This window comes from Poecile atricapillus, chromosome 1, assembly GCF_030490865.1.
Source record: "Poecile atricapillus isolate bPoeAtr1 chromosome 1, bPoeAtr1.hap1, whole genome shotgun sequence".
NCBI lineage: Eukaryota > Metazoa > Chordata > Aves > Passeriformes > Paridae > Poecile > Poecile atricapillus.
This window is the reverse complement of record NC_081249.1, coordinates 8,777,238-8,801,691: the sequence shown is the minus strand read 5'-3', so window position 1 is coordinate 8,801,691 and position 24,454 is coordinate 8,777,238. Positions and strand designations below refer to the sequence as shown.

Here is a 24,454-nt window from a genome sequence, read left to right as displayed (position 1 = left end):
TGTGTCCTTATCACTCCTAAGTACTCCCCGAGGGCATCTACTAAGCTATAGCTGCTGCACATGGTATGTAAGGAGAAGTGCTCAGCTGTGGAACGTGGGTATCTAGCTTTGGATCACTGGAAAAAATGTACTTCTATTCACAGTGAAAATTATTAACCAGGCTTCCATAAATATATCCTTGTCACTTATAACCTGTACTGGTAAATGCAAAACTTGGCTTTACGGTCAAGTTGTGATGGGATGACTGCTGTGGGGTAGGAAAAGGCAGCACCAATGGCAAGAGACACCATTCTTAGCAGCTCCTGACTGTGTCCTGACTGTCCTGGAGGTGTTCTTTCCAGGTGAGGACATGGGGCCACCACCATTCTGGGCTGGCAGACTTTGGTTGCCCTCTCTGTGCACACTGACTGTCTCAACTTGTTCTGTTCTGCAAGATTTTTCATAGATCTTCTACAGGAAGGGTGCACCCACTGTGTTTTCTGTCTCACACCCTGACTGCTGAGTACTTTGACCCTCACATAATGATCAATTTTTGTATAATTTCAAATGGCATAAACTGTATTGCAAATGTAATTAAAAAGCTGAAACACTTATTATGCAGATAGCTCCAGTAAATCTTGGCCAAAAGGAAGCAGAAAGATGCTGCAGAAAGGTCAAGTTGTGATTAATATCCTATGAATGCAGCTCTGTGCAGTCTTTCTCCTGAATAATTTGTCTTTTCCCATTCCACCTAAAAGCTGGTGTCCCAGTGTTATGTTGCCTGTGCTCAGCACCTGTTCTTCTGGAAATTTGGACAACTAGCTCTAGGATGGGCAGACAGTCTGGAAGTTCAGTTCTAGGTTCTTGAACTCTTTTGCTCCTGGTGCCACTGGAATTACACATCTAGATGGAAAGAGAGAGATATGTATGGCATGTATGCTATGGTAACAAAGGGAACATGTAGTGAAGAAATATGATTAAAGGTGTCTCTGTGCTGGAGTAGGAGCTGCTTCTTGAGAGCTTCTGTGTCTTCCTGCTGTTTGTACAGAACCCACTAACATTATATTATGGAATTGCCTTGGCAGATCACAGCCAGAAGGGTAGATGAGAAAGCTTGTGATCCTTTCTTGCAGTTATCAAAAACTATCATAGTATCATGTATATTAGATGCCATTTGTCTGAAAAATTCAGATTGCTGACAAAGACTGGCCTCAGGTCTTGTAAGGTATATCTACAATGGACATCTGGCATCTTCTGTCATGTTCTATAAAATAGTGTTTAGCAGTTGCACCCAGCTCCTTCTGGTTTGGAGCACTTCCCCCACAGTGATCCCTTGTGCAGCTTTGAACTTCACTCCTGTCCTTGGCTGCTGCTCAGTGACCACTGCTGGAGACTGTGCTGCTGAAGAGCTGTGGTTGTTTTTTGTGCAAAGTAGACAGAAGCCAGTCTGTTCAGCACTGTCAGCTTCAGCTGTGTGCCCTTGCCTCAGGAGATATCCATCTGAGGCACTGGATGGGCTGCACTGCAAGGGCAGAGCTTTAAAATGGCAATGGGAGCCACCCCAGATGCTCCTCTGGTTTGAATAACAATATTTTCAGAGGAATCTGCCACTTCTCTTTGTCATACAGTGTGTGAAAAAGGATGCTGATCCTGTGCCTGCTGCTGGCAGACAGACCATATGGGCTGAAAGAGCTCCTTGGATTCCTTGGGGTCCTAAGGAGATCCAGCTGCAGAGTTCAGCTCCTTTCTCAGTGATCTCACTCTGCACCTCAGCCATAAACAGCACATGGCTGCTCCCCACAGACCATCTCCTGTTCCTTTGAGCTGTTCTGGATAGACACTGTACAAATCTCACCTTGGAAAGCAACAGGAAGGCTCCACATAGTGCACTACCTCCTCTGCCCTGCTGGAAGGGACCCTCAGGGCTCTGACAGCTGATGCACAACCCAGACTTCAGAGAGACAGCAGTGTAACCTGTGAGAATACATTTTCTAACTAGGTTTTGGTGGGTTTTTCCCCCTGCCTGCCACAAGAATTTTGGAAAATTATATTCTTATATATGCAGGCTTTCAAACCATGTTCATTTTGAGGCAGATACTCTGGAGGAACACATGGATGCATTTAATGGAAGATTTAACAGACCCGTTAGCTTTATTTGCTGTTTGTAGAAAAAGCTTTGTAGCATTGTATTTATTGGAAAACAAAACAAGACAACACTCCAAGCTCATCCCACTCTCTGATTAAGCTGTTTATATCCTCTGGTAGGTTTCTGGATGAGTGTCCTTGTGGCCAGCCCGTTTTATGATGGAAATGAGAAGTAGGACACATTTGCTCATATGTTTTGCATGCCTGAGTTTGAGGTAGTCATGCTTCATCCCCTTCACAGTCAGTGGAGAGAAATGGATGCTACCAGACAAGGGCTCCTCTGACCTTTTTTAAAATGTTCCCATCAAGATGAGGTGAGTCATGCCCTGGAAATGCCTGTTTCTCTCTGCTGCTTGTGGAGAGGGACTGGAATGATTAGGTCAGAAGAAATAAGAGAAATTATAGAATAGAGTCATGGTTTGAATTAGGAGGGACCTTTGACGATTACCCTAGTCCAAAGTCCACAAACAATCCTGATCTCCACCTCTACCCTGTGCAAGTGAGTCTCATAAAGACTTTTCATACCTCTGTAGAGAGAAGTCAAAATGTATGATGTGATACCTTTGGCATGCATGAAGATCAAACTTATTTCTTTCCATTAAAATGTAAATCCTGTTGCTTTGTTAAATCAAATAGAAAGTCATTATCAAGAATAGTGGACAATGAGTGTTACTGCTCCACAGTGTTGTGGCAGAGAGGAAAACAAGCTGAAATAATGGGGGAGGGTTCTCATCTCCTACAGACACACACCACATGCACCTGTCCTCATTCAAAGCACTCACACAAGGTTTGTATTCCCTTCTCCCCATGCCCACAGAGGATTTCACTGGCTTGGTGGGTGCTTCCCAAATGAGTCCTTCTCTAGGTGTTACTTCCCTCTTCTCTGACTCTGCAGCAGTTCCTCAGCAGTCTTCCTGCAGCCCTTTTGCAGAGCTCAGAGAGAATCTCATTTTGGTTTGTTCATGAAGAAAGCAAAATCAATGACAGATTTTTTTCAAGTGGACTAAACCTCAGATGAGTCATGAGTTTTTCTGCAAAATGAAATGTTTGATGAAGTGAAGGCACTTCCTTTGGAGTACTCTTAGTTCAGCAAATTAGTGAAAATATTTGAATTTGAAGATGCAAATACATTTCTATTGTGTTTGAAGAGTCCTCATCCATTTCTGTCCAACATATCTGCTGCTGGTTCTCTGGTGAGAAAATTCAGCTGGGAAAATTCAGCATTTTCTACTTCATCACAGATGAGGCTCCTGTAACAGTGCTGCAGTACAGATCACTGTCCCAGGGATCTCATAACATCAGACAGCGGCTGCAGCCTCAAGTCCCAGTGGAGACTGGGACCTTGAGGAGGATGAATGGAGGTTGTGACCAGATCTGACCAGGAATGCACACGAGAGGGGATTTGGGGTGTCCTGTGTGAGCTGCTCCATTCCTGTGTATCCTGGTGTCAGCTGCAACCATGTCATAACACAATATGTCTCAATTTAACTTCTAAACCTTCTTGATATTATAAAGAAACACTAGTAGTTAGAAAGAAGAATTAGGAATTTTGCTGGCATTGTACTTGCTTTCAATTTCTAAAAGAATTCAGGGCCAAGAAATGACTTCTTGCTCCCAAAACACATTGTCTATTGTAACGTGGGGAAAGGATACTGCAAATTTTTAGAAGAATTGATAAACTTTCTTCAACTTGTCTTAGTCAAATTTCATAGTGGTGAGCCTTGGTTAAATTCATAATTTATGCAGGTATTAAGCAAAATGTGTAAGGTTGATATTGGAATTTGTTTTACAACTGTGCAAAATCCATTCTATTCTAGACCTCAGTTTACTGCTTTTCTTTCCATTTCATCACAGAAAGTGTAATGACGCAGGGACTTACTTAAGTATATTAAAGCAAAGTTCAGTGCTGAACGATTTGCTGCCTTCACACACACTGTGACTAAGAATAAGACTGAGATGACTCAAGCCCTAACTCACATTTTTATGGCTGATTTAACATTGCACAGATGCTATTTGCTTAACAATAGCAGAAATATTGTTCCTTCATTCATTCTTTGATTTGGCAAACTGATGCATTGACTTTTCTTTCCATTCTTGCCCTGGGAAGTATCTTCTTTTCTGGCTAAATACTCTGCCAGAAAGGTAAACCATATTTACCCAATGATGAGCAAAACAAAAGAAACATGTTCCCACCCTATAATATCATTCTTCCTACTCCTTGCCTCCTGTTTGTAAATAAATTATCTTAAACATGACAGATTCCCCTGAATCCTCTCTTAACACAGAAATATTCTTAGATATTTGTTTATTCCAAAGCATCTCTGAAGGAGTTAAATTCTTCCATTGTTTTGTAGGATCTCTAGGGAGCTCAGGCTTATGCTCACAAACAAACTGCCTGGTGTTCCCTCTACCTCTGCTCTGTTCTGCACTTGATCCCCTGCTGGAATGCCTGCTGTGTTTTTCCCAGTTTGGAAAATAATCCAAGCTGCTTGGGGTGGCAGCCAGCAGCGTCTCTGTGGAGAGCTTTCTCTGGGCAGTGCTGTTTCCTGCTCCTGAGGGCTGTAACCTGACTGCACAGTTGCATGGGCCTAAATTTCTACAGACAATGTAATTTATTTTTAAAATGCCTTTTTTTGTGTTACTTAATGCTTTTTATGAGGGCTGACAAACAAGCAGAGGGAGACCTGTAGAAGGAGCAGTGTTTAATGAATGCTCAGGCTGTCAGTGCTCAGCTTAGTCCTACTCTCTTATTTGTACAATCAGGCAAGTTAATTTATTGCTTTCTTACACAGCAAGGTCTGCTCCGTAGACTTAATGAGCTTTAAGATTATTGCTGTAGTCTTTAAACACTCATGATTTTGGTTTTGAAATATTATTACAGTAATTGTAGAAATTAGCTGTAGCTCGCAGGCGTTGACTGTGGTTGGAGAGATCTGCAGTCCTGTAGGAAGGTACACAGCAGCTCTGCCAGACAGCTGGAACTGTGCCCAGCCTAAAAAAATGAACTGCTTCTGAGTCCATTGGCTTTGTTTGATTAACAAATCTGAGTTTTTCTAATTACTCTGAAGTCAAACACACTCATACTACACTAGTTAGGAAGCAGTAGACAGAAGGAATCATATTTTCAGCTTTTCTCTCAGCCTGCAATCACTCCAGTGCACTGACACCTATTTATATGTGCTTTGAATGACTCTTCAAACAACGTTGCTGTCACTCATACATGATCCTTTCTTTATTGCAGTACATGACTTCCCAATTCATAAATCTTCCAGCTCTTACATCTAAGGGTCTTTGAAATTCTTAACCAAAGAATCTGCTTACTATTTACATTGTAATACTGACCAGAGCTCTCACTCAGCCTAATCCACGTGCAATTAACCAAGATCACATTCAACAAGTGTGGTTGGTTTTCCTTCCTTGCCTCTTGACTTTGGTGTCTTGACTGGCTCTTTCTCACCTCACAAATTTGTTGATTTTGTGCAACAAGCATTTCCTGGTCCTTCAGGACCTGCTGACGCCTGGTTTGCTCACCTGGGCGTGTGCCCTCTGCAAATACACTGCTGGGAAGTGAAGCTGGTCTTTCTTGCTCCTGTTCATGGCATTCTGCAAGCAGCATTAAGTGAGAGCAGGAGGAGAACCAAGCTGGCTGCTACAGCTTCAGCATGGTAAGCTTTACATTTGTGCATTTTTACACCTTCCTGCTCTTTTATTAGAATAAATGTGGGAAGCCCTTCCCCTCCTTCCCCCATCATTGGTTGAAATATGGCTGTGGGCCTCAGAAAAAGAGAAAAAGAGCTGTGGATGTGGACCATGCTTTGGTGGCTACCTAATACCTGATGCCATCTTAGTTTTGGATTTTACTTCAGACCCCCATGTGAATGAATTCAGTGTACAGAGAATCTGTGTTTTAGGCAGCACATATATGATATGTGTCTCTTTTCATGTGAGTGTTGAAGCTGTGTGCACTGGATTTAGCTTCACCCTGCTGTGATCTACAGTGCCAGCACTGAGCTGGGAGGTGGAACCTGTGGCTTCCTGAAGCATAGGGAAGACTTAATAAAGCCATTAATCCTGTTCCTGCAGAGTTTCCAGCTAGGCTGCTGTACCTCATGCAGCTTTGGTTCAAGCAATGATTGGTGCCTTTTCAGGAGATCATCTATCCCAGCTTCTCAGGTGGCAAAAGTCAATTACAGCCACCACACCATGCTGCATTCGGCTGCTCTTGTTAGGAATTTCCTTACCAGTATGAAAATACAGTTTATGCCAATCCTAAATACACCCATGCTAGTAAATATACATAGTGCAAACAACATTTTTCTGCTGGTAAAGGATTTCCTGCCAGCAGTAGGTGGAAGCTCTGTCACTCAGGCAATGTGAGGCAATGCTGTGGTTCCTGTACCACTGCAGTCAGTGTATGTGGAAAATGTTGCCTCTGTTGCTGAGTCACTAAATTGTTCCATGTCCTGCCTTCCAGCTAAGTAAACCTAATGGTTCAGCCGTGGGAGCAATTTCTTGCATCAGGCAATTTGATGACAGAGCCATTGAAGAAAAGAGGATAATTCCTCTCCCTTCATCTTGCTTCCTTTCAGCTTTGTCTCTAGAGAGCAGGATGCTTCTCCTCCTTCCCAGGAAGATGGGGGAGAGATGAAGCAGAAGTGTTTTGGAGTGCAGATGACTGTTGTCTTGCTGGGCTCGGGAGGATGCCCATGGCAGGAACATTCATGGTCACTGTGCCTGTGGTGACTGCAAACATCACTGACTGAGAGGATTCACCACAATTCCTGTGGCTCTGGACTGATGTCCCTCCGGGAGGTTCAGTTTTGGGGGTGCTGTAATTGTCACAAGCAGCCTTGTGGCTAGAGTTAGCAAAAATAAATGGTGTGTTCTTCCACACTGTAATGCTTTTTATTTTCTCCTTTTTTGTTTAGTTGTTGTTGTTTACTTTTAGGCAATCCTTAATTCTTTTGTCTTGGGAGGGTGAGCAAGTGTTCTCTGGACAGACACAGTACCTGTGTGCAGTGGATGCTGTTACATTTTATATTAATAAGTGTGTGTTATTTCTAATGTATCCTCCCACAACAATTGCTTCAGGGAGTAAAACTCTATTCTAGAGACACATTTCTGTGGGGGTAAGAGAAGTGGCAAAAGCATGGGTGATAGTCTCACTGAGCATCTTTTCTACCCTTCCCATGAGGCAAGGGAAAACAACCACCTACTTGAGAAGCTCGTTTACACACAGCCTTGGGATTATGTCACAGTGGAGCAGGAATGAATGAAGTGTCTCCTTCCTCTGCAAATCTGATATCAGATCATTCCTTTAATCTGGTTTAAGAAATTAATGTTCTGTCTACATACTGAATGTAGATTAGAACAAAACCCATCCTTTCAGGGGAGGTTTGCATTTTTCACAGTGTCCTAACTCATGTTTTAGTGCTCCTCAAATGCTCTGTTATGTGAAATCTTCACTCACTTTAGGATGAAAACAACTACATTTCCTAATCAGCCCCAGGGCTGCTTAATAAAACATCAGAAGTCTGTTAAAAGGAGCATTATCACCTTTTAAAGGCTGGCTGGCTGGTTTTGTTTTTAAACCCTAGGTTGATTAATGATTCAGCTTTTGTCAACTAATTTATTCTGGACCATTTAGAGAGAGAGCAAAAGTAGCACGGAAAAGGAGAAGAGCAAATTTTCCTATTAAGTCTTAATTTGAAATACAGGCCTGGTCTCTAATAATGTGTTGTCTAAAGCAGGGAAGTCTTAAGTGGTAAGTTATTAAAAACAGCATCTCTTTACTCGTAAGTCTCTGTAACTACAGAGCAAATGTTGCTGCAGGTTGTGATGTCATTGCTCTCCTGTTTAACAACTGTGTGTGCCACAGAAATGCCCAGCACTGACCACAAAGGGCAGGGGGCCAAACCTGGTGTTTCCTTCTGTGAGGTGGGGGATGTTTTGGCACATCTTGTCCCAGCACAAGGCAGAGCAAGCAGCAGTCTTTAGAGTTTCAACACAGAATCTGTCTAACTAGGCAGGACTGATGTAGGATGGAGGACCAAGGATTTTTTACTATATCTGCTTCCTGAGGAGTAAAGATACCTGCAGTATCTTCAGTCCTAAAAGTTAACCTGGCAAGGGTAACATTGCCTAAGAATTATAAAAGAATTGGGAAACCTGTTTTATACAGAGTTAACTACTGCCACTACTTCAGCTAGTCTGGGGTACAGAATATCACCTAGGCAGAGATCATGAGTGTAACAAGTTTAGAAAGAAGCCTGTCTGAGCAAAGAGGAGTTTCTCTTGAGATATTTCCAGAAGCTTCCTCAAGGAGAGAGTATCTGGTTAGGAAAGGGTATTTTTGAGTGGCAATTTCATAGTGCAGCAGATCTGGAAGGTGAGGTGAGTCTGGATCTTACTGTCAGTTATCTGGTAGGTGCACATGTGTTGGACAGGTGGAGGACAGGAAAACTGGGCTGTTTCTCCATCAGGTCTGTTACTGCAGCCTGAGCACAAAACCTGCATTGCTGATGTGCTCAGTGTGCCAGAGCTGTTCCCCCACCAAAGCAATAAGGTCATTGGAGGATGCTGCTTTTTAAGACTCTCATTGGTGAGGTTTACATCTTGCTAATGCTGAATATGAGACCATTAGACAGGCAGCCATCCTGGTTCTGTAGGAGGATTCTGCTGCTAACTGACAGTGTATTTTAATCTACATAAAACTGGTTGAACACATAGGCAGGTAAAATTGTATTTCCTGGTAGCTGCCAAATCCCTCAGTTAGGTGACAAGGACAGTCAAAATCCACAAGATTTTGTCACAGACGGGACTGAAGGATAAATTCTGAGGAATGTTCAGTAAAAATAGTAAGAAAACCACACAAACCATTGTGAATAAAATTAAACTTCAGTTCATTTTAGTCATTCTACTAGAATAGAATCTACTACATACATATTTTTGTTAATGTGGGTAATATGAATGTAATTTATGTATTTATTATGTTCAGATATTATTAGTAGTAGTATGTACAGATATAATGTACAGATATAATGTAATTGTCTGTCCATCTGGTAAACTTCATAATGCTCTGCATTATTTTCTGTATTGCAAACACTGACGTAGTTTCTGTTTGTCTTTACAAACAAGACTCTAATGATTTCTAGTGAAGATTTGCAAAGTTCACCATAATTCAGTTGCCAGCAAGAGATACCAGAATTCTGTTGAATAGACCACTGTGGTTTAGGATTTCTTCCCTGTAAGAAACTGAATGATCTTTCAGGTGAATTACATCTGGCACAGGAGTGTGTAGCACTCTTTGAGATTTTGTCTGACTTACCTGACAGTTTGTGGTCTCATCACTCTTACCAGTGCTTAGTTCTGCTCTGGGCTCTGTGTATTTGATCCTCCAGGTGGCAAATGAAATAACTGGATTCCCATTTGTGGCTTTAAAAACTTTAGATGTCGTATGTGCCTCCCTGCACTGAGAGAAAAATCTCTCAGGACATTTAAGGATCAGCAACACACTTAGTCAAAGGGAATATTTGGGGCTTGTGTATGGTCTTGTAGGAGTACTAATCTCTTTAGAGTTAAAAGAAAAGCTGAGAAGAAATTACCAGATGTCAAGTTAACCTTATCAAGTAGTTTTTCTCTTCCCCTGAATTCCCAGTGCCAGGACATCTCACAAGGTAGAGTGCTCTTGGCAGCCTGCTTGCACTGTGGTTGTGCAAGAAGCCCTGGTTACCTGGGCTTCATCATCAACTGGGCAGCACATCATCAACTCAATAATGCTACTGTCAGAGACAATTTTTAACAAATTAATAATTTTGTTGTCCTGAATTTCTGATTGTTTCACTCAGTCTTTCCCCTTTACCTCTTGGCTTTCCATTTCCAATAAAACCTGGTCCTTTTTTCCCCAGTTAAAAATAATTAATGGTCATGAGAGTAATGCTTCATGTCACCCATGCTACCCCTGCAAGGAAAATCAGCAAACAGAATTTCAGACCACTTTGACTAGAGAAGCAGTGACTCAGTGAGATTTGTGCTGATGCCCCATGCTCCCCAGTTTGCTGCTGTTAGGATCTGGTTGGGTTAAAGGTACTGCTTTCACCAGGCATTTTTCTAGGCAGTTCAAGGGAGAACCTGACCTCATTAATAACAAAGAACAGTTCACATCTTGGATTTCTTCCTTTTGTTTACAAGTAATTTGGTCTTATGGTATGAATAGAAATATATTTTTCAAGAACTGAAGAGCAAACTTAATGGTCCAGCACTGGGTTGTTTTTGGGTTGGTTTTTTTTTGGGGGGGGCGGGGGGAAGTGTGATGTTTTTTCCTATTAAAATAAATGCAGAGAATCAAAGTATTGTTTTTTCCACCTGTGTTTTTATTACTAAGTGGTTGTATGTCTAAGGCAGCAATCTAACCAAAAGCAGTTGTCTATGGTTTGCTGGTTTCCCAATTTTCAGCAATAAGAAATTTATAACTGGCACTCCCGACTTGTATTTCTGCCTTGCATTGACTTCTTGTGTGTTTCAATTTGTGTATCAGCTTCCTGTCCCAATTTCTTACTTGATGAAAGTGACCTGATAGTTGGATCTGTACTGCAGAAACAATGAGATTTTTTTCTCTTTTCTTAGGAAAAAATACCAAACTCTTATGTTTATGTGTGTAAGTAGCCCTTGAGATAACCTGGTAAGTCTGTAGGCTGTTCCTCAGTGGTTTCCAAACCATTATTAGATTTAGCTTTTGTCAAATCAGACTCTGATGGTAATTTCAAAAGTCACCCATACATGTTTGTTTTGACTTTCAGGTAGTTTGATATAAATATACCCAGTGATTTTGTGGCTCCAAACTACAATTATTCAGGAGACTGATTCTGCACCTGTGGATGCAATCTGAAGGCTTGCAGTGAGCATTGGCCAGGACCCAAGGGCACTCAATAACCAGGAAAATGACTGCCTTTCCCAAGGAAGAAGCAAAGGAGAAACCTTCATTTCTTGTATAGCTGGAAGGAAAAGCAATACAATCTTGACAGCCAGTTAATTTAAAAAAACATTTTTCAAAATACCTCTTGACTGTGTGGATCTTGTAACTCTGACACAAACGTGCCTTTGGACTTGTGCAAATAAATCATTGGAAGTATTGATTGGGCAAAGTGGTCACTGATAGAGTGACTGAAGGATCATGACGAAGCACTTGGAGATCATCAATTTGTCATTTTTGCTGGAGCACGAAAGGGAAACAATATTGGGAGTATTGAAGAGAGATGAGTACTTGAAAAAAGTTGAAGATAAAAGAATAAGGTAACCCTTTTTGTTATTGCTTATAATGATATGGTTGGTAGATATTTTTGTGGTACCCAGCAAAAGTTTCTATATGTCTCACATGAGGATGGATGCTGAGAGATGACACAGCTAATTATAAGTTCAAGTAAATTGTGTTAAAAAGAAAATTGCTTGCTAGTATGGTTCTCAGCAAACAAAAAACATGTCCATTGCTTAAAGAGAAAAGTATAAGAAAGATAGCAAGTGCAAAAATACTCAGCAATGGTTTTTAAACTTCAGATTCTGTAGATTTAGTCTGGTTTGGCTGAATTTCCCCCTGTGAATGGAAAGCTTTAGTAAGGCACTTGAACTCTCCTCCTCTGAGAGGAGCTGCACACAGATCCTGCCTTCAGAGCTGACTGAGGGAGAGAAGTTTGGAAAGATGTCAGAGGGACAGAAAGCTGGCACCTGCCTCTGTTCAGGACCTTCTACAGCATGGGACAAATGCATGATGGTGCCCTTCCTTCTGTTGTGGTGCTTACAGAACAGGGAGGAGGGACACCTCATTTTGCAAGTGACTTGGATTTACTAATAAATAAAATTTAAAATCTCATGTATTTATCTCAAAAGTCACTGATGGGAGAAGTGCCTGTGTTATTAGTAGAGTCCATGTGCTTCTTTCTACTCAGAAAAGTAAAAATCGAAGTTCAGAGGACAATGTGAGGAGGCAGGCTGAGCCAGCAGTTTTAGAAGGCTCAGTTTGAGTTAGTTCAGCTAAGTATCAGTTCTGGAAAGGTCCCTATGCTTTTCAAAGATAGTTTTTCTGCTTCATTTCACTTCCCCCCACTGCTCTTGTGAAGTTTCACGCAGTGTTGGTTCTGAGAAAGAGGCTTGGTGTGGATGGATGCAGCACTGGATGCTGGTGAGGCTGCTGAATATAATGAATTTCAGAGGAAAAATTTCCTGCCCTTGCTGGTTTCTGCCCATGAATCCCAAGGCCAGGCTGCATTGCTCTTCCCTTTGACTTTCTAAAAACATTTTAGACATTGCAAAGGTGTATGCTCAGCACCTGCTGAAGCTTCTACTGTGTAAAACAAATTATCTGTATATTTATGCAGACTTAGCCACAGGCTTTGAAAGCTTCTCTCCTCCAGCTGAAGCCAGTCTAAGTGCAATGCCCCTGTTGGTGTGCAGCCCACTCACCTGGGGAGCACAGTGGCTCACCTAAAAGGAGGGGGTGAAAACTGGCTGCTTCTGCTGCTGCCAGACTGGAAGGAAAGGTGTTTCTTTAAGGTGGTGTGGGAAAATTAATTATTTTGTCTCCTTAATGGTTTGTGAGATGAAGAAGAAAACAGATGGAGCACTGTTTGTTCCAGGCATTCTGCTCTATTTAGTAATAAAATAAAAATTTCAAATAAAGTATTTTGGTTTCCTGAGGTGGTGGCCTTGGAAATGTGTGATGTGCCAATAATCATCTGTCAAAGCATCAGTATGGAGTACATCAGATCCCCAGATTCCTAAAGCCCCTGAAAGCTTTTTTCTACTATTGTCATTTCCCAGTCTCAAATGGAAATTTGAAACTCCTGAGGTTTTGTTGTTTTTTTGTTTCATTTGGTTAGGTTGGGGTTTCTTTTGTTGCTGTTTTCTTTTTTTTAAATATGATGGCTTAACTCCCCAAATTTTCTCCTTTTTATGGCATTGCTGGAATTCACTCTGCCAAATCTGCTATGTCTGGGAACCCCTGGAGGGTACAGCTCAGCACAGTCCAGTGAAGTTGCAGTGGTATTGGCTTATTTGGTAAAAATGGAAGAAGCACCCTAAGAAAATACTCAAAATGAAGTTCATCTGAAATATAATGCTAATAAGAATAATTAATGATGCAATGTGGTGCTTCTGCATACTTCTAGAACCTGTGTACCAACCAATTGGCTTCATATTTATTGTCACGAGACTTTACTTTGCCTGATAACAGTGGAATGTGGTCTATAAAATATTTCCAGAATATAAAAACTATAAAGAATTTGATGGTTAACTGCTTCCTAGGAGACTTTTTAATTTTTTTTTCTTAGTACAACTTGGCAAGGCTCTATAATCATGGCTTATAAGCACACTTCAGAGGAACATTTGTTGTCTTTAAAATTCCATTTGGTACAATCTGTTATATACTTTAGTGAAGTACTTTGCAAAAGAGCAAGTCCCTTTTTATTTGTTTTCGAGGCATTTTCCACTCTGGGAAGATGCTTACTTGTACATTGTATTGAAGAATTCTTATTTTCCTGTTCCATTCTCTCTGAATCTATCTTGATAATTGTTTTTTTTCTCTTCCTATTAGTTTTCAAATGCCCTTGTAACTTAAAAAGACCTTTCTATTCATTATGAAAGCAATGGGCAAATGTGGGAGGATGTTCTGATAATGAAATTGTTAAGGGTTGTTTTTACTATCTCTTGTGCTTGTATTCTGGAGTGCAGGTGGCTCTTATATTTTTGTTTGATGCACAATTATTTCACCCACATGAGAGAGAAACACAGAAGTCATCAAGTTCTTTTTCTGAGGTCTAGTTTTGATAATACAGATAATAAATCTCCTCAATAAAGATTATGATTTATGTTCTTAATTCTAAGTGTGCACCTTGCATGAGATGGATAAAACTGGAAGTTTTATTTGAATATTATTTGAAGGTGCTAATAGATTACTTGTAGAAATAACTTACAGTGTTGTAAACATTGCTTTATGATGTGTTTGGTTTTTTTTGTCAGTTGAATTACCATCATGTTTTTTTCAATTGCTAAGATTATTTGAGTAAAATCATCCATTCTTACCTTAACTATTATTTTAGGGTATAAAATGCAAAGTTCCTTTCCATTCTTTATGGAGCACAGCTATGAATGCCATGCTTTTAGAGGAGATAGAGTAATAATTGCTGTGCTGAAAAAGCAAAGAAGGAGATTCCCAGTTTTGTCCAAGAAAAAGTCTTTAATGTGTTGTTGCTTGAACCTCTCCTTTGGCATTTCTGTTGCCAGAAGTTGAGTAAGAATAGCCCCAGATCTGTATTGACAAGGAAAGTTAGCATTCCTGTCTTTTCATCTGACTAAAATGGCATCTTCTCATCAGTCCAAAGGGATCCATGGGAACAATTTAGGGTACTAACTTCATTATAATATAGGAGAAATTGTTAGCGTGGATACCACCATGTGGTAGCTGCAGGCAAGTTCTTTAGGAAAGCAGAAGTTTGAGGACTGGGAATGGGAAGTGAGTTATCTACTGAGTATCCATTTGGACTTGTTTATAAGCACAAAAAGGTTGCAGGATAACATATGTAATATGGTGCATGGTCTGTGTTTCTGTAAATATATAAATATAAATATATATAAAGGAGAGAGCCCTTGTGATAAAGCACATTGACCATCTGCACCTGGAAGTGGCAGAGTTCCTGTCTGGCAGCTCAGACATTTTTGAGGTGTATTCAACACAGTTTAAGACATTGCTATTCTTTGAATCCAAGACTTTTCCATCAAGGGTAGTTACTATTGCCAGTACAGTTAGGGTAGAGGTGCCTGTTTTGCTGTCCTGTGTTCTTTGAGAACCACAATCCTGCAGTGATGAAAGAATTTCTCATGGTGACTAATTTCCATATGCTGGGTGCCATCAGTTTTATTGAGAAAGAAACCAACAGTGTTTTGTCTCTTTTTTTTTTTCAATCTTAGTAACCATTTTTATTTGAGAGCATCAGTGAGTTATCCAGAAAAATTTTCATCTATGGAAGTTTGTGATCATTATGATATCCAGTATAATTTCAGTTCCCATGCCTCCTTTCCTTCTTTCCACTGGGCTCTGTTCTGCCATTCCTTATGCCAGATCTCTTTTTCTTTGCAAATTTATTCTTTGTTTGTTTCCTTATCAAATTGATTTTATATTGATTTATATTTTATACATTGATGTTGTCATCAATGTTCTTCCATACTTGGGTGTTCTTAACACAGTTTTTATCACATTGACCTGCTACATAAACAAAATGTGAAAACCTGTGCTTATTAAATAAGAAATACTCCAGGTATTCATATTTTACAATCCAAGGAGATCTCAATGAAAGTTGGTAATAGCCCAGTTCTTTTTGTGAACTCTCAGTAATATTTGCAGTTATTTTCTGCATACTGTGCCAGACAGTGAAGGGAATTTGGCTGAGTTTGGAGAAGGTACTTAGAATCAGTCTGGAATGAAAACTGCCTTTCCTCTTCATACTCAAGTATGTTGATGCAGCTCCTGCACAGAAAAATTCTCTAGTATCTAAGTTAGCAGCTGCATGGATTCAGAACAAGGATGTTTTTATTCATCTGTGCAAATTTTTTTTTTTTTTCCTGACAAACTCTTTCATTATAATTGAGGAGGAAGAGGGTTGCCCTTTTTATTTTTAATTACATTTTTTATGACTTTTTGAACTCTGGAAATTTAGAATGGCAAAATAAAATTAGGTGTACTTGGATTATTCTGCTCTGCATCTTCAGAGGAAAAAGGAAAATGGGGAGAAAGAAGGCCCAGGAGAAATTTGAAAATCAAACTCAGGAATGATGTATGTAATTACATCTAGCAGTTTGAGTGTTTTTTTTAATGGAGAGGAGATGAGGTAGAAAAAAATTGAAAGTACAATGTTTTCTAAAATCCTACTGAAATAGGAAAAAACCCATCCAAACCAGTCAGTTTGGTATTAAAAGTTACCTAACTTAATTTAAGTGGATATAGTGCTTACAGAGTTAAAGGAAATTATGGCATTCATTTAAGTGAATGACTTGGGCAAAGAATGTCTTGCCTCTTGCAGCAGTATAGCTATTTTACTTTTGAGGGATAAATATTCTCTAGAGTAAAGCTTATTTTTAATAAAAAAATAGATCTGTTAAGGCTTCTCATTGCTTCCTCTTTGCAGTATTATAGAGATTTGAGAATATTTCATCTCTTGAGGCTGCATTTGTAAAGGAACAAGGACTTTTGCCTCATTGCTTTCAGCATCCATAGGGAAGGACCTGATTTCTTTAGGGATTCCTGTGCCTCTGGTGGGCAACTGTGCCAAGAGCTATGAATTCTGGAGCTGGTTTATTTGGTTGTTTTTTTTGTTTTATTTCCTGCTGTATTTTACATGGGCCTTTCAGGCCACCTTTGGAAAGGCTCAGGTTAAGACATGCCAGTGTTACCTGGAATAATGGTTGCAACAGAACTCATCTCCAATGTGCTTAACATATTTTCTCAGACAGTAGAAAGATCTTAATATAAATTCATAGTCTGGAAAAATGGCTACATATTCTGTTATACTTGGCAGAATCTAATTTATTTTTAACAGCTATCTTCCATCAAACAGCCATTGTAATGAAAGGTTTAGAAACTTCAATGAATGATAGGATTCTTCTCCAGAAGCCTATGAAATTGGCTTCTGCTGAGTTTTATTTTCCCTTTCATATTACTAGGAGAAGATTGATAAAGATTAATTCTTGTTTAATATTTGCGATTGAAAATACCTCACTCCGTCTTTAAATGTATACTTTTAAAATTACGGAGCGTGCAAATGTTAGACTGGCAGCAGGAAATTGGGTGTTTGTAATTCAGCTGGTTCCTGCCCTGGGAAATAAACGTAGTGGTAAATCCGTGCAGCCACAGGCTGCTCTTGTTATCCCTTCTCAGTGCAGTGTCAGCACTGCGGCTCAGCTGTGCTGGCTTAGGCTCTGTGGTGATGATGGATTTTTTCAGATGACTCACCCACCTCCTCCTGCTCTTCCTGCCCCTTCAGACAGTTCATTTTTTATTTTCTTAAGATAGGAATATATTTGTTGCTGTCAATCAGGAGTTCAGCTCAACAAATTATAATCTCAAATGGAAGCTCATATCCATTGTATCTGTCTATGCACTCTTTGCTTGCTTTTTAATTTTTCTTTCTTATGTGTTTGAGTGGAGAAACACTCCACTCAAATCAAGTGGGTTGATTTATTTTCTCCCAGTTCCCTGGACGTCATCAAAGGCAATTTCTATTCAAAAATAAGAAAACACTTCTCAGAATTTACACTGTTAGCAGATCAGCTATCCCCTGATAAGAATTTTAGATTGTGTTTCACATAAACAGTAGGAAATACTGTTGTGATCACACTACTGAATAGTAGGAATAATGTCTTTTTAATGTCACAAGGACATTGATAAGTTTTTCAACATGTTGATCTCTAAGCAAACTTCTAAAAGAAAAAAAGCTGTTTATTGTTTTGGGCCTATAGACATTTCCTCATTTTAAACTGGAACTATTTAGAGCAGATTTTGTGCCCAATAATACTTTAAACTAAGCACAAAAGGACCGGAAAGTTGCAGTGGAGAGGGAGAAGGCTGGAGTGGAAGGAGTTCAGTGGAGGCTCTGTTTCACCACCAGACACCTGGATGTGGTGCACAGGACACTGATTATTGCCAAAAAGATGGCAACTGCCAATAACTGCGTGTCAAGTTCCTGAAATGCAATGGGTCATGATAAATTTAAGTTTTTTCAGCAAAAATAAGGCACTGGAAATAAATCCATTATGAAAAATAAACCTTTGCTAGTGCATTAGTATTCTAACCCGTTTGAGATTTGAGGATTAATAATATTCATCCTCTCAGTTACTCTGACACCTGGTAAGGGTTAGGTGCCTGGTTTGCATGCAGACACTCAAGTGCCAAATGAAACTGGAACTGAATTATTTGTGCCTCTTTAGTTCTTTGGTATGTGATCAACCAAACTTTTGCAAACCTGAATAAAAACTAAAGATGTTTTTGAGAGACTAAAGTCTCTCAAAAACTCTCTGTTAAACATTCATTGGTGGTTCTGCTGTATAAAAAGTCACAGGTTTGGTGGGAGACCACAAAAAAATGGAATAGAGAGAGAATGACCAGTGATCAAGTAGAGAACTGGTGGTCAAGTTTGGCAAGCAGATTAGGTGAGATTAGAAGAACATTGAGGCTGAAAAAACGGGGGCTACAGGAAGGCAAGGAAAGGTGTGGGTCTGTTGGAACAGAGGACCTAGTGACAAAGCATGTGGAAAAGGCCAATGTGCACAGCCCTGGCCTCTGTCCTTACAGGCTTGCCAGGTCTTTGGGAATTCCAGCTCCTGAGGTCATTGCAAAAGTCCAGGGCAAGGTGAATTTGAACCTGGAAAGTGCTGCAGTACCTCTCACTGTGAAAGCACAATCAATCTTAACAAATCAATCTTAACAAATTTCTCTAAGGTCAGCTGGTACTCCAAGCGACCAGGTAGCACAGCACTTTATCTCTGACAACTTCACATGTGGGGGGGGCGGGGGGGGGGGGGGGGGGGGGAGGGGGGGGGGGGGGGGTGACAGTAAATCATTAAACATTTGTGAATATTGTTTGATGTTTGATGTTTAGTGAGGTATGTTTATACGTATAAACTCGGTATAAACTCGGTGGAAATTAGATGTCTTCAAAAGCAGCTAAAGGTGTATTTGTTATTCAAGTGGAGAGATGTGGTGTCTTTTGAAAATGGTGTGGTCAGGAGCATTCTGGTGGTAGGTGGTGGTGGGTTGCCTTTAGCTCTCAGTCCAGAAGAAGCAGATGAGTTCTTTTTTGGTGTTTGAAGGCAGACTTGCTTGGAAGATGGATCCAAGGATGGGAATGGCAAAAATAAAGATCGTCCCCCTTCTCTGTGCACAGTGGCAATACCCAGCACCACTGGCAGTTTTCACAGCATAAGTCACCTGTTTGCATTTGGAGCTGACTCACAGAAAGAAAAGAACACGTGCCTGCAACCAAAAGCATCTCTGCAGGAAGTGGGGAGATGTAAGATGCAATCAATAAAATACAAGAACAGTTGACAAATACCAAGAAGGCATGTGAAGCCTGGGCAGACTTTTGAAGGCTCAGGCATGAAAGGCTCTTTGGATTGCATGTGGGAGAAGGGTCTAAAGCTGGATGAAAAACTCACTTTTGGATAGAAGCCAGCAGAGGAAAACCCTTGACTGGGATTTGCAGTTGTTGCCTGGAGGGATTGGACGTGCCCTTTTTGTAAAGCTGTCAGAGGCTGAGCATCAGGTCAGGTGGCTGCAGAGCAGCTGCTGTTCATGGGATCCCAGTGGGAAGCAAAATGCTGGCCAACCTTTTAGCAAGGCAGTGTTATCCACAAATAACCTAATTCTGTCAGAGCTGTCTCCCTGGTGGCCCAAGCAATGTTTCTGGCCTCCTTTACTAGGCTGCAACCTGCAATCTTTTATTGGTGTTATCTTCCATGTGGTTTCCTTCTGACACATTTTTACTGATCTTTAGGTGCAGGTTTTTAAATTCCCCTCAAGCATCTATGATATCATACAGAGACAGTGATTTCAGTGAGCTGGATTGCTTCATGACTGAGACTTTGGGGACCTGATGATGGGCATGAAAGACAGCATAGGGAAGGGTGGGGTAATGGGGACACAGCAACACCCAGGCATGTAAAATGGAAAGAATTTAGCAGCCACTGAGCTTAGTTACATCTCAGGGTTATTTCCTTGTTAAGGACCTGACCCATTGGCTGTTGAAACTTCAGACTTCAAAATTAGATCTTTAACATGAATATTTTATTCTGTAGAGTCAGAGTGGTAGAAATGGTAAGATCTACAAGTCACACTATTTCAACTGGCATTCTCCTTTTATACTTTGATTGTGGCATCATAATCAAAGTATGAAAAGCATAACACCACTTCTATTTAGATCTTTTGGTTTGGGCTCTTTTAAGGCTTTGAATAACTGGTGCAGAATTGTATATGTACTCCTAGCTAACTCTGCACTGGTGTATTATTAAATGCACACTAATTGCAGAAAATGTCTTCCTCTTTTCCCTCTGTGCATGCGCTGGATTGTCTCAGTTCTGAGCTGCTGTCAACCTGGGCTCAGCATGACTTGAATTATTGATAAGGGGCAAGCAAAGATGGTTTATCAGTTGTCCAGAACTGCTCAGCTATCTGCAGTTACTTGTGGTCATCTACCAGATTTTCCTCTTGACTGCATGTCTGATATCTGGAGGGTAGACTTGTTCTGTGTCATGTGTGTGTCAAGAAATACAGCAAATACAACCAAAAAAATTGCACTTACTTATGTCTTGTATTTTTAACACAAAATCTTAATCTGTTAAAAAGTTCTAGCAGATCAATTAGTTGAATCTCCAAATTATAAGATTTTATTTTTTTGCTTCTAGGAAATTGAAGAATGAGCTTCTGGAGGTGAAAAGGAAAGGGAGAAACCGCCACTCTCAGCAGGAAAACAGCAGGGTCTGTGCTCGCTGCCAGAAAAGCCTGGGCTTCATCTTTGACAGGGGAGACCTGTGCCAGAGCTGCAAGCTCCGAGTCTGCAGCACGTGCCGTGTGCTGGGAGCTGATGGGCACTGCAAGTGCTCGGTGTGCGCCAAGATTGCGTAAGTTGGGTGATTTTTATAACCACTGGTGCTACCATTGTACATCCCCTCAGCACAGAGGAACATGCACAGGCAGCACACAAAGGGAGAGCCTTATCTGGGGGTTTTATTTGCTGCGCTATCTCTTTTCCCAGTTCCAGGCCAGTTTCAACTAGCTTGTTTCCCAAAGACTTGGAAGAATAATTCACTTGATTAGTTCTGTAATATGGGATTTTTTTAGCTTGACTTGATAAGATAACCATGAAGGAAAGGAGAAATGTGTTGGGCAACAAAACTCAGTTATGTATCCTGACATAAGGATGATGTAAGGGTAGAGATGTGATAAAAAAAGAATTGGAGAGATTTTTTAAAACAGACTATCAAACTAACGAGATGAGAAAGGGAAGGCTTTCTGTAAATTGTTTCAGGAAGTGAACCCAAATCACTAGTTCTGTCAAGAGTTTGGCTACCTAGACAGTTAGTGAAAAGTTAACACAGCAGAGCATGGAGTTTAGGGCTTGTGTCTTCTAATTTTCTAATTTAGCTTTAGAAAGTTGCATCCATTTTTAAGTAGATGCCTTAACCTCCTCTGCATCCAGTGGGGCACATCCAAAGGACAGTATCTCACCCCTTAAGATGAAAAATCTTTAAGTGTTTGATTTTTGAAATGCTTTTAAATTGGTAGGGGCCTGGCTGAGCTCCTTATATTTTGCCTCAGGCAGCTCCTGAGATAATGTCAGTGCTGTGCCTTTCAGAAGTGATGGGGTGCAGGTGAGGTGACAGCACGGAGAACAGCAAACACAATGCTACTCTTTAAAAATGAAGAAAAGAACAAGGGATTTGTTGACCCTGCCACACTACCTCTAATTTCTCTAAAAACACTGAAAATAATGGTAGCTATGTTGTTTGAAAGCCGAGACAAGGTGACAGGATGGTAAGTAAAAGGTGGCTCAAGAACAAATAATGTCAAAACCAATTTAATTTCCACCTTTGATCGGTGACAGAGGAGGATCTGTTGCTGTCTCATAACTTGGCTAAAATTAACCTTTTGATACTCTTTCTTGTTCCTTTCTAATAGGCTCACAAATTAGGGTAGCTGTGCCCTGGAATAAATTCTGCCAGTGTGATTGCAGACCTGCGTGGAAAACTGTAAAACTCTGTTCTCAGCATGGTTATAGATATTTCACTGTCAAAAAAACCTCAAGAAAACAAAGCCCAAAAAACCCCCAAAAATGCACCACACATACAAACCAAAAAAAACCTCAGTGATATAGAGCAGAGTATTTCCTGGCTTGTTACTATTAAATATTTTAGTTAAGGACCTTCATGCAGCAGATGGATTTTCCAGTTACACCTGCAGGAGACATAAAACTGAGAGGTGCTCCAGGCATGCAGAAGGACAGGATTGGGTTTCAAAGTGATGCTTAGAATTTAGAGAAGTGGTTTGAAGGTAAGGGAAGTGATGGCTCCCTATGGCCATGTGGAAGTACTACATTTGGGAAAAAATGCAGCTGCAGAAACATAAAATGAGGATAAAAACAGCTTTCTGCAGCTGTTCCTTAGGAAAGGATCTGGGTATTGTACTGGATAAAAGCTGAACATGAATCAATAGAATTTTCCACTGCAGAAAAATTGAGCATCACACAATGATGTACAAGCCAAACTATGGCCTGTAAAATACATGATAAAATTCTGTTTTATGTAGAGTACCTGCCTGTTTCTGTGTATCAGAATTCATATTGGCACCTGGAGAAAGTTCAGCAGAAAATAATGCAATTTAGAACAACGATGTCCAGAGCAATAGGAGTTAACTAATGTTCAGCCTAGGCAAGAGAAGACTGAAAATACCTGAGTTTTAAATCTACAGAAAGTGGCTTACAGGCTGTTCTATGACACCTCTTTGGGTAAGAAAAGTAATGTGATACTTAAATTGCAGTGAAAGGATGTAATTTAGGTGGTATGAACATTGGCATAACTTGGAAGGGTTGCAGAAGGCTGTTTTACAACAGGTTGGATAAACCTCTCTTGGGGAAGATGACATCAGTAAAGATGGTCCTGTTCTGGGGCTGAGAGATGAGTGAGGCAACTTCTCCAAACAGATGTGACCTCTGCTCCTCCTGATTGTGCTGCATTTCTGTGTGCCAAGCAGTGGTCTCAGCAATCACCTTGACAATTAATTCTGGTTGAAGTCTGCCTCTAGGTTGTTACAAATCATGGTGTAATTTGTTTGCAAAGCGCTAAACTTTCCAAATGCTAGTGTTCTGTCCGGATTGAGTATCTTTATTAGATTGAAAGCTCTCTCTCCCCTTTCTTTTTGCTCATATGAAGTGTTTCTGCAAGGCTTCATGACAGTTAATGATGTGTAAAATGTCTTTTGTTGCCGGGAGTACACAGAGAGATTATCTTCTGTGTGGGCAGTGTGGAGATGGAAGTTTGGGAAAGGCATTTCAGTTACATCATTTTACATAGTTATCATTTAAATCATTTCAGTTCTGTTTTTCTACCAAGTAAGAAATGCTGGGGAAACCAGGATTTTTAGTCCTTTTTAATCACAATTGATGGAGGGGCTGATTAAGTTAATAGGGTCTTTGACAAGATGAAAAGGCAGAAGGCAAGGAAAAGAAAATAATCCAGTGTTAAGAGACTTTTAAGTATAAGTAATAAGTTATAAGTAGCAAACAAAAGGCAGGAAGAGGAGAAAAATATTTTAGCTCTGTAGCACTGACCTGCAGACAGTGTTTGTGTCTGTCAAATTGGACTGGTTTACCATGCTTTCCAAAGAGTCTTGGAAAACTTTTATATTTTTCCCTGTCCTTTGTCCCTCTTTTAGCAGCCTTTGATTATGTTGATACCTGCATAGACTCTAGTCCCTGCTGAGCTGTTCCATTAGCAGAGCTAATGGATTAAGAGGTTAATCTCTTATTGTGATATGTCTGTTGTCATATAGACTGTGAGACCCTTAAAAATCAGGGAGAGGTGTTTATGGCCTTTGTGAACCCTTAACAGTTTTGGTGCTGCATTAGCTCATGGCTGAGCTCCCCAAAATGTGCTCCAGAGTGACTTTTAAATGCTATTTAAGGTGATAGTTACAGCAGTAGCTTGTACAAGCCCTCTTCCTTAGTCATGAATTACACCTGCAGGAATATGTCTAGAAGTTTTACAGAACTGTTGGAAATCCCAATTAGTACATCTGGTGTCAGAGAAGAAGGTCTGGTACTGGCTGGGGAATGTGCTCATTCAAAGAGACAACTACTGCACAAATTACTGCAGAAATACCTGAATTACACAGGTATTACAAAGTGGTTGCAGAAACAAATAACTTGTTGTGTCAGTAAAAAGGATGAAGGTAATATCAACCAATATCTGCCTGTTGTTTCATTTAATACATTTTGACATTTCTCTCCTTATGAGGTTTTTGAGTCCTGCTTGTCCAGTCCTAACACTGGAGTTTGGGATGCTTTCAGTACAGTGAAAGGGCATTTTGTCAAATGGCCTGGGGTCAAATATTGTTGCTTTAAGAGTTATGGTGGATTTATGTCTAGCTACAAAAAGAAAAAAAGTGGCAAACTGCAAGCATGCTTATTTTGATTTGAAGATTTGAAGAGCAGTAATTTCAAGACCAATTTTATAAATATGTGGTAAAGCATAATATTATTGTCTGAACAAATTAAAAAACCCCATGCACGACATAGTA

At 40.3% G+C, this 24,454-nt stretch overlaps 1 protein-coding gene across 1 annotated transcript in view; it reads left to right on the top strand.

The window, feature by feature from the left end:
• The first annotated feature begins 11,296 nt into the window (after window positions 1-11,296).
• SYTL5 (synaptotagmin like 5) overlaps window positions 11,297-24,454 on the top strand; it is a 47,748-nt gene continuing 34,590 nt past the window's right edge. The window contains exons 1-2 of the mRNA XM_058854820.1: window positions 11,297-11,415; window positions 20,566-20,781. Of these exons, the coding sequence (XP_058710803.1) occupies window positions 11,297-11,415; window positions 20,566-20,781 (335 nt within the window). The remainder of the gene's footprint in view (window positions 11,416-20,565; window positions 20,782-24,454) is intronic.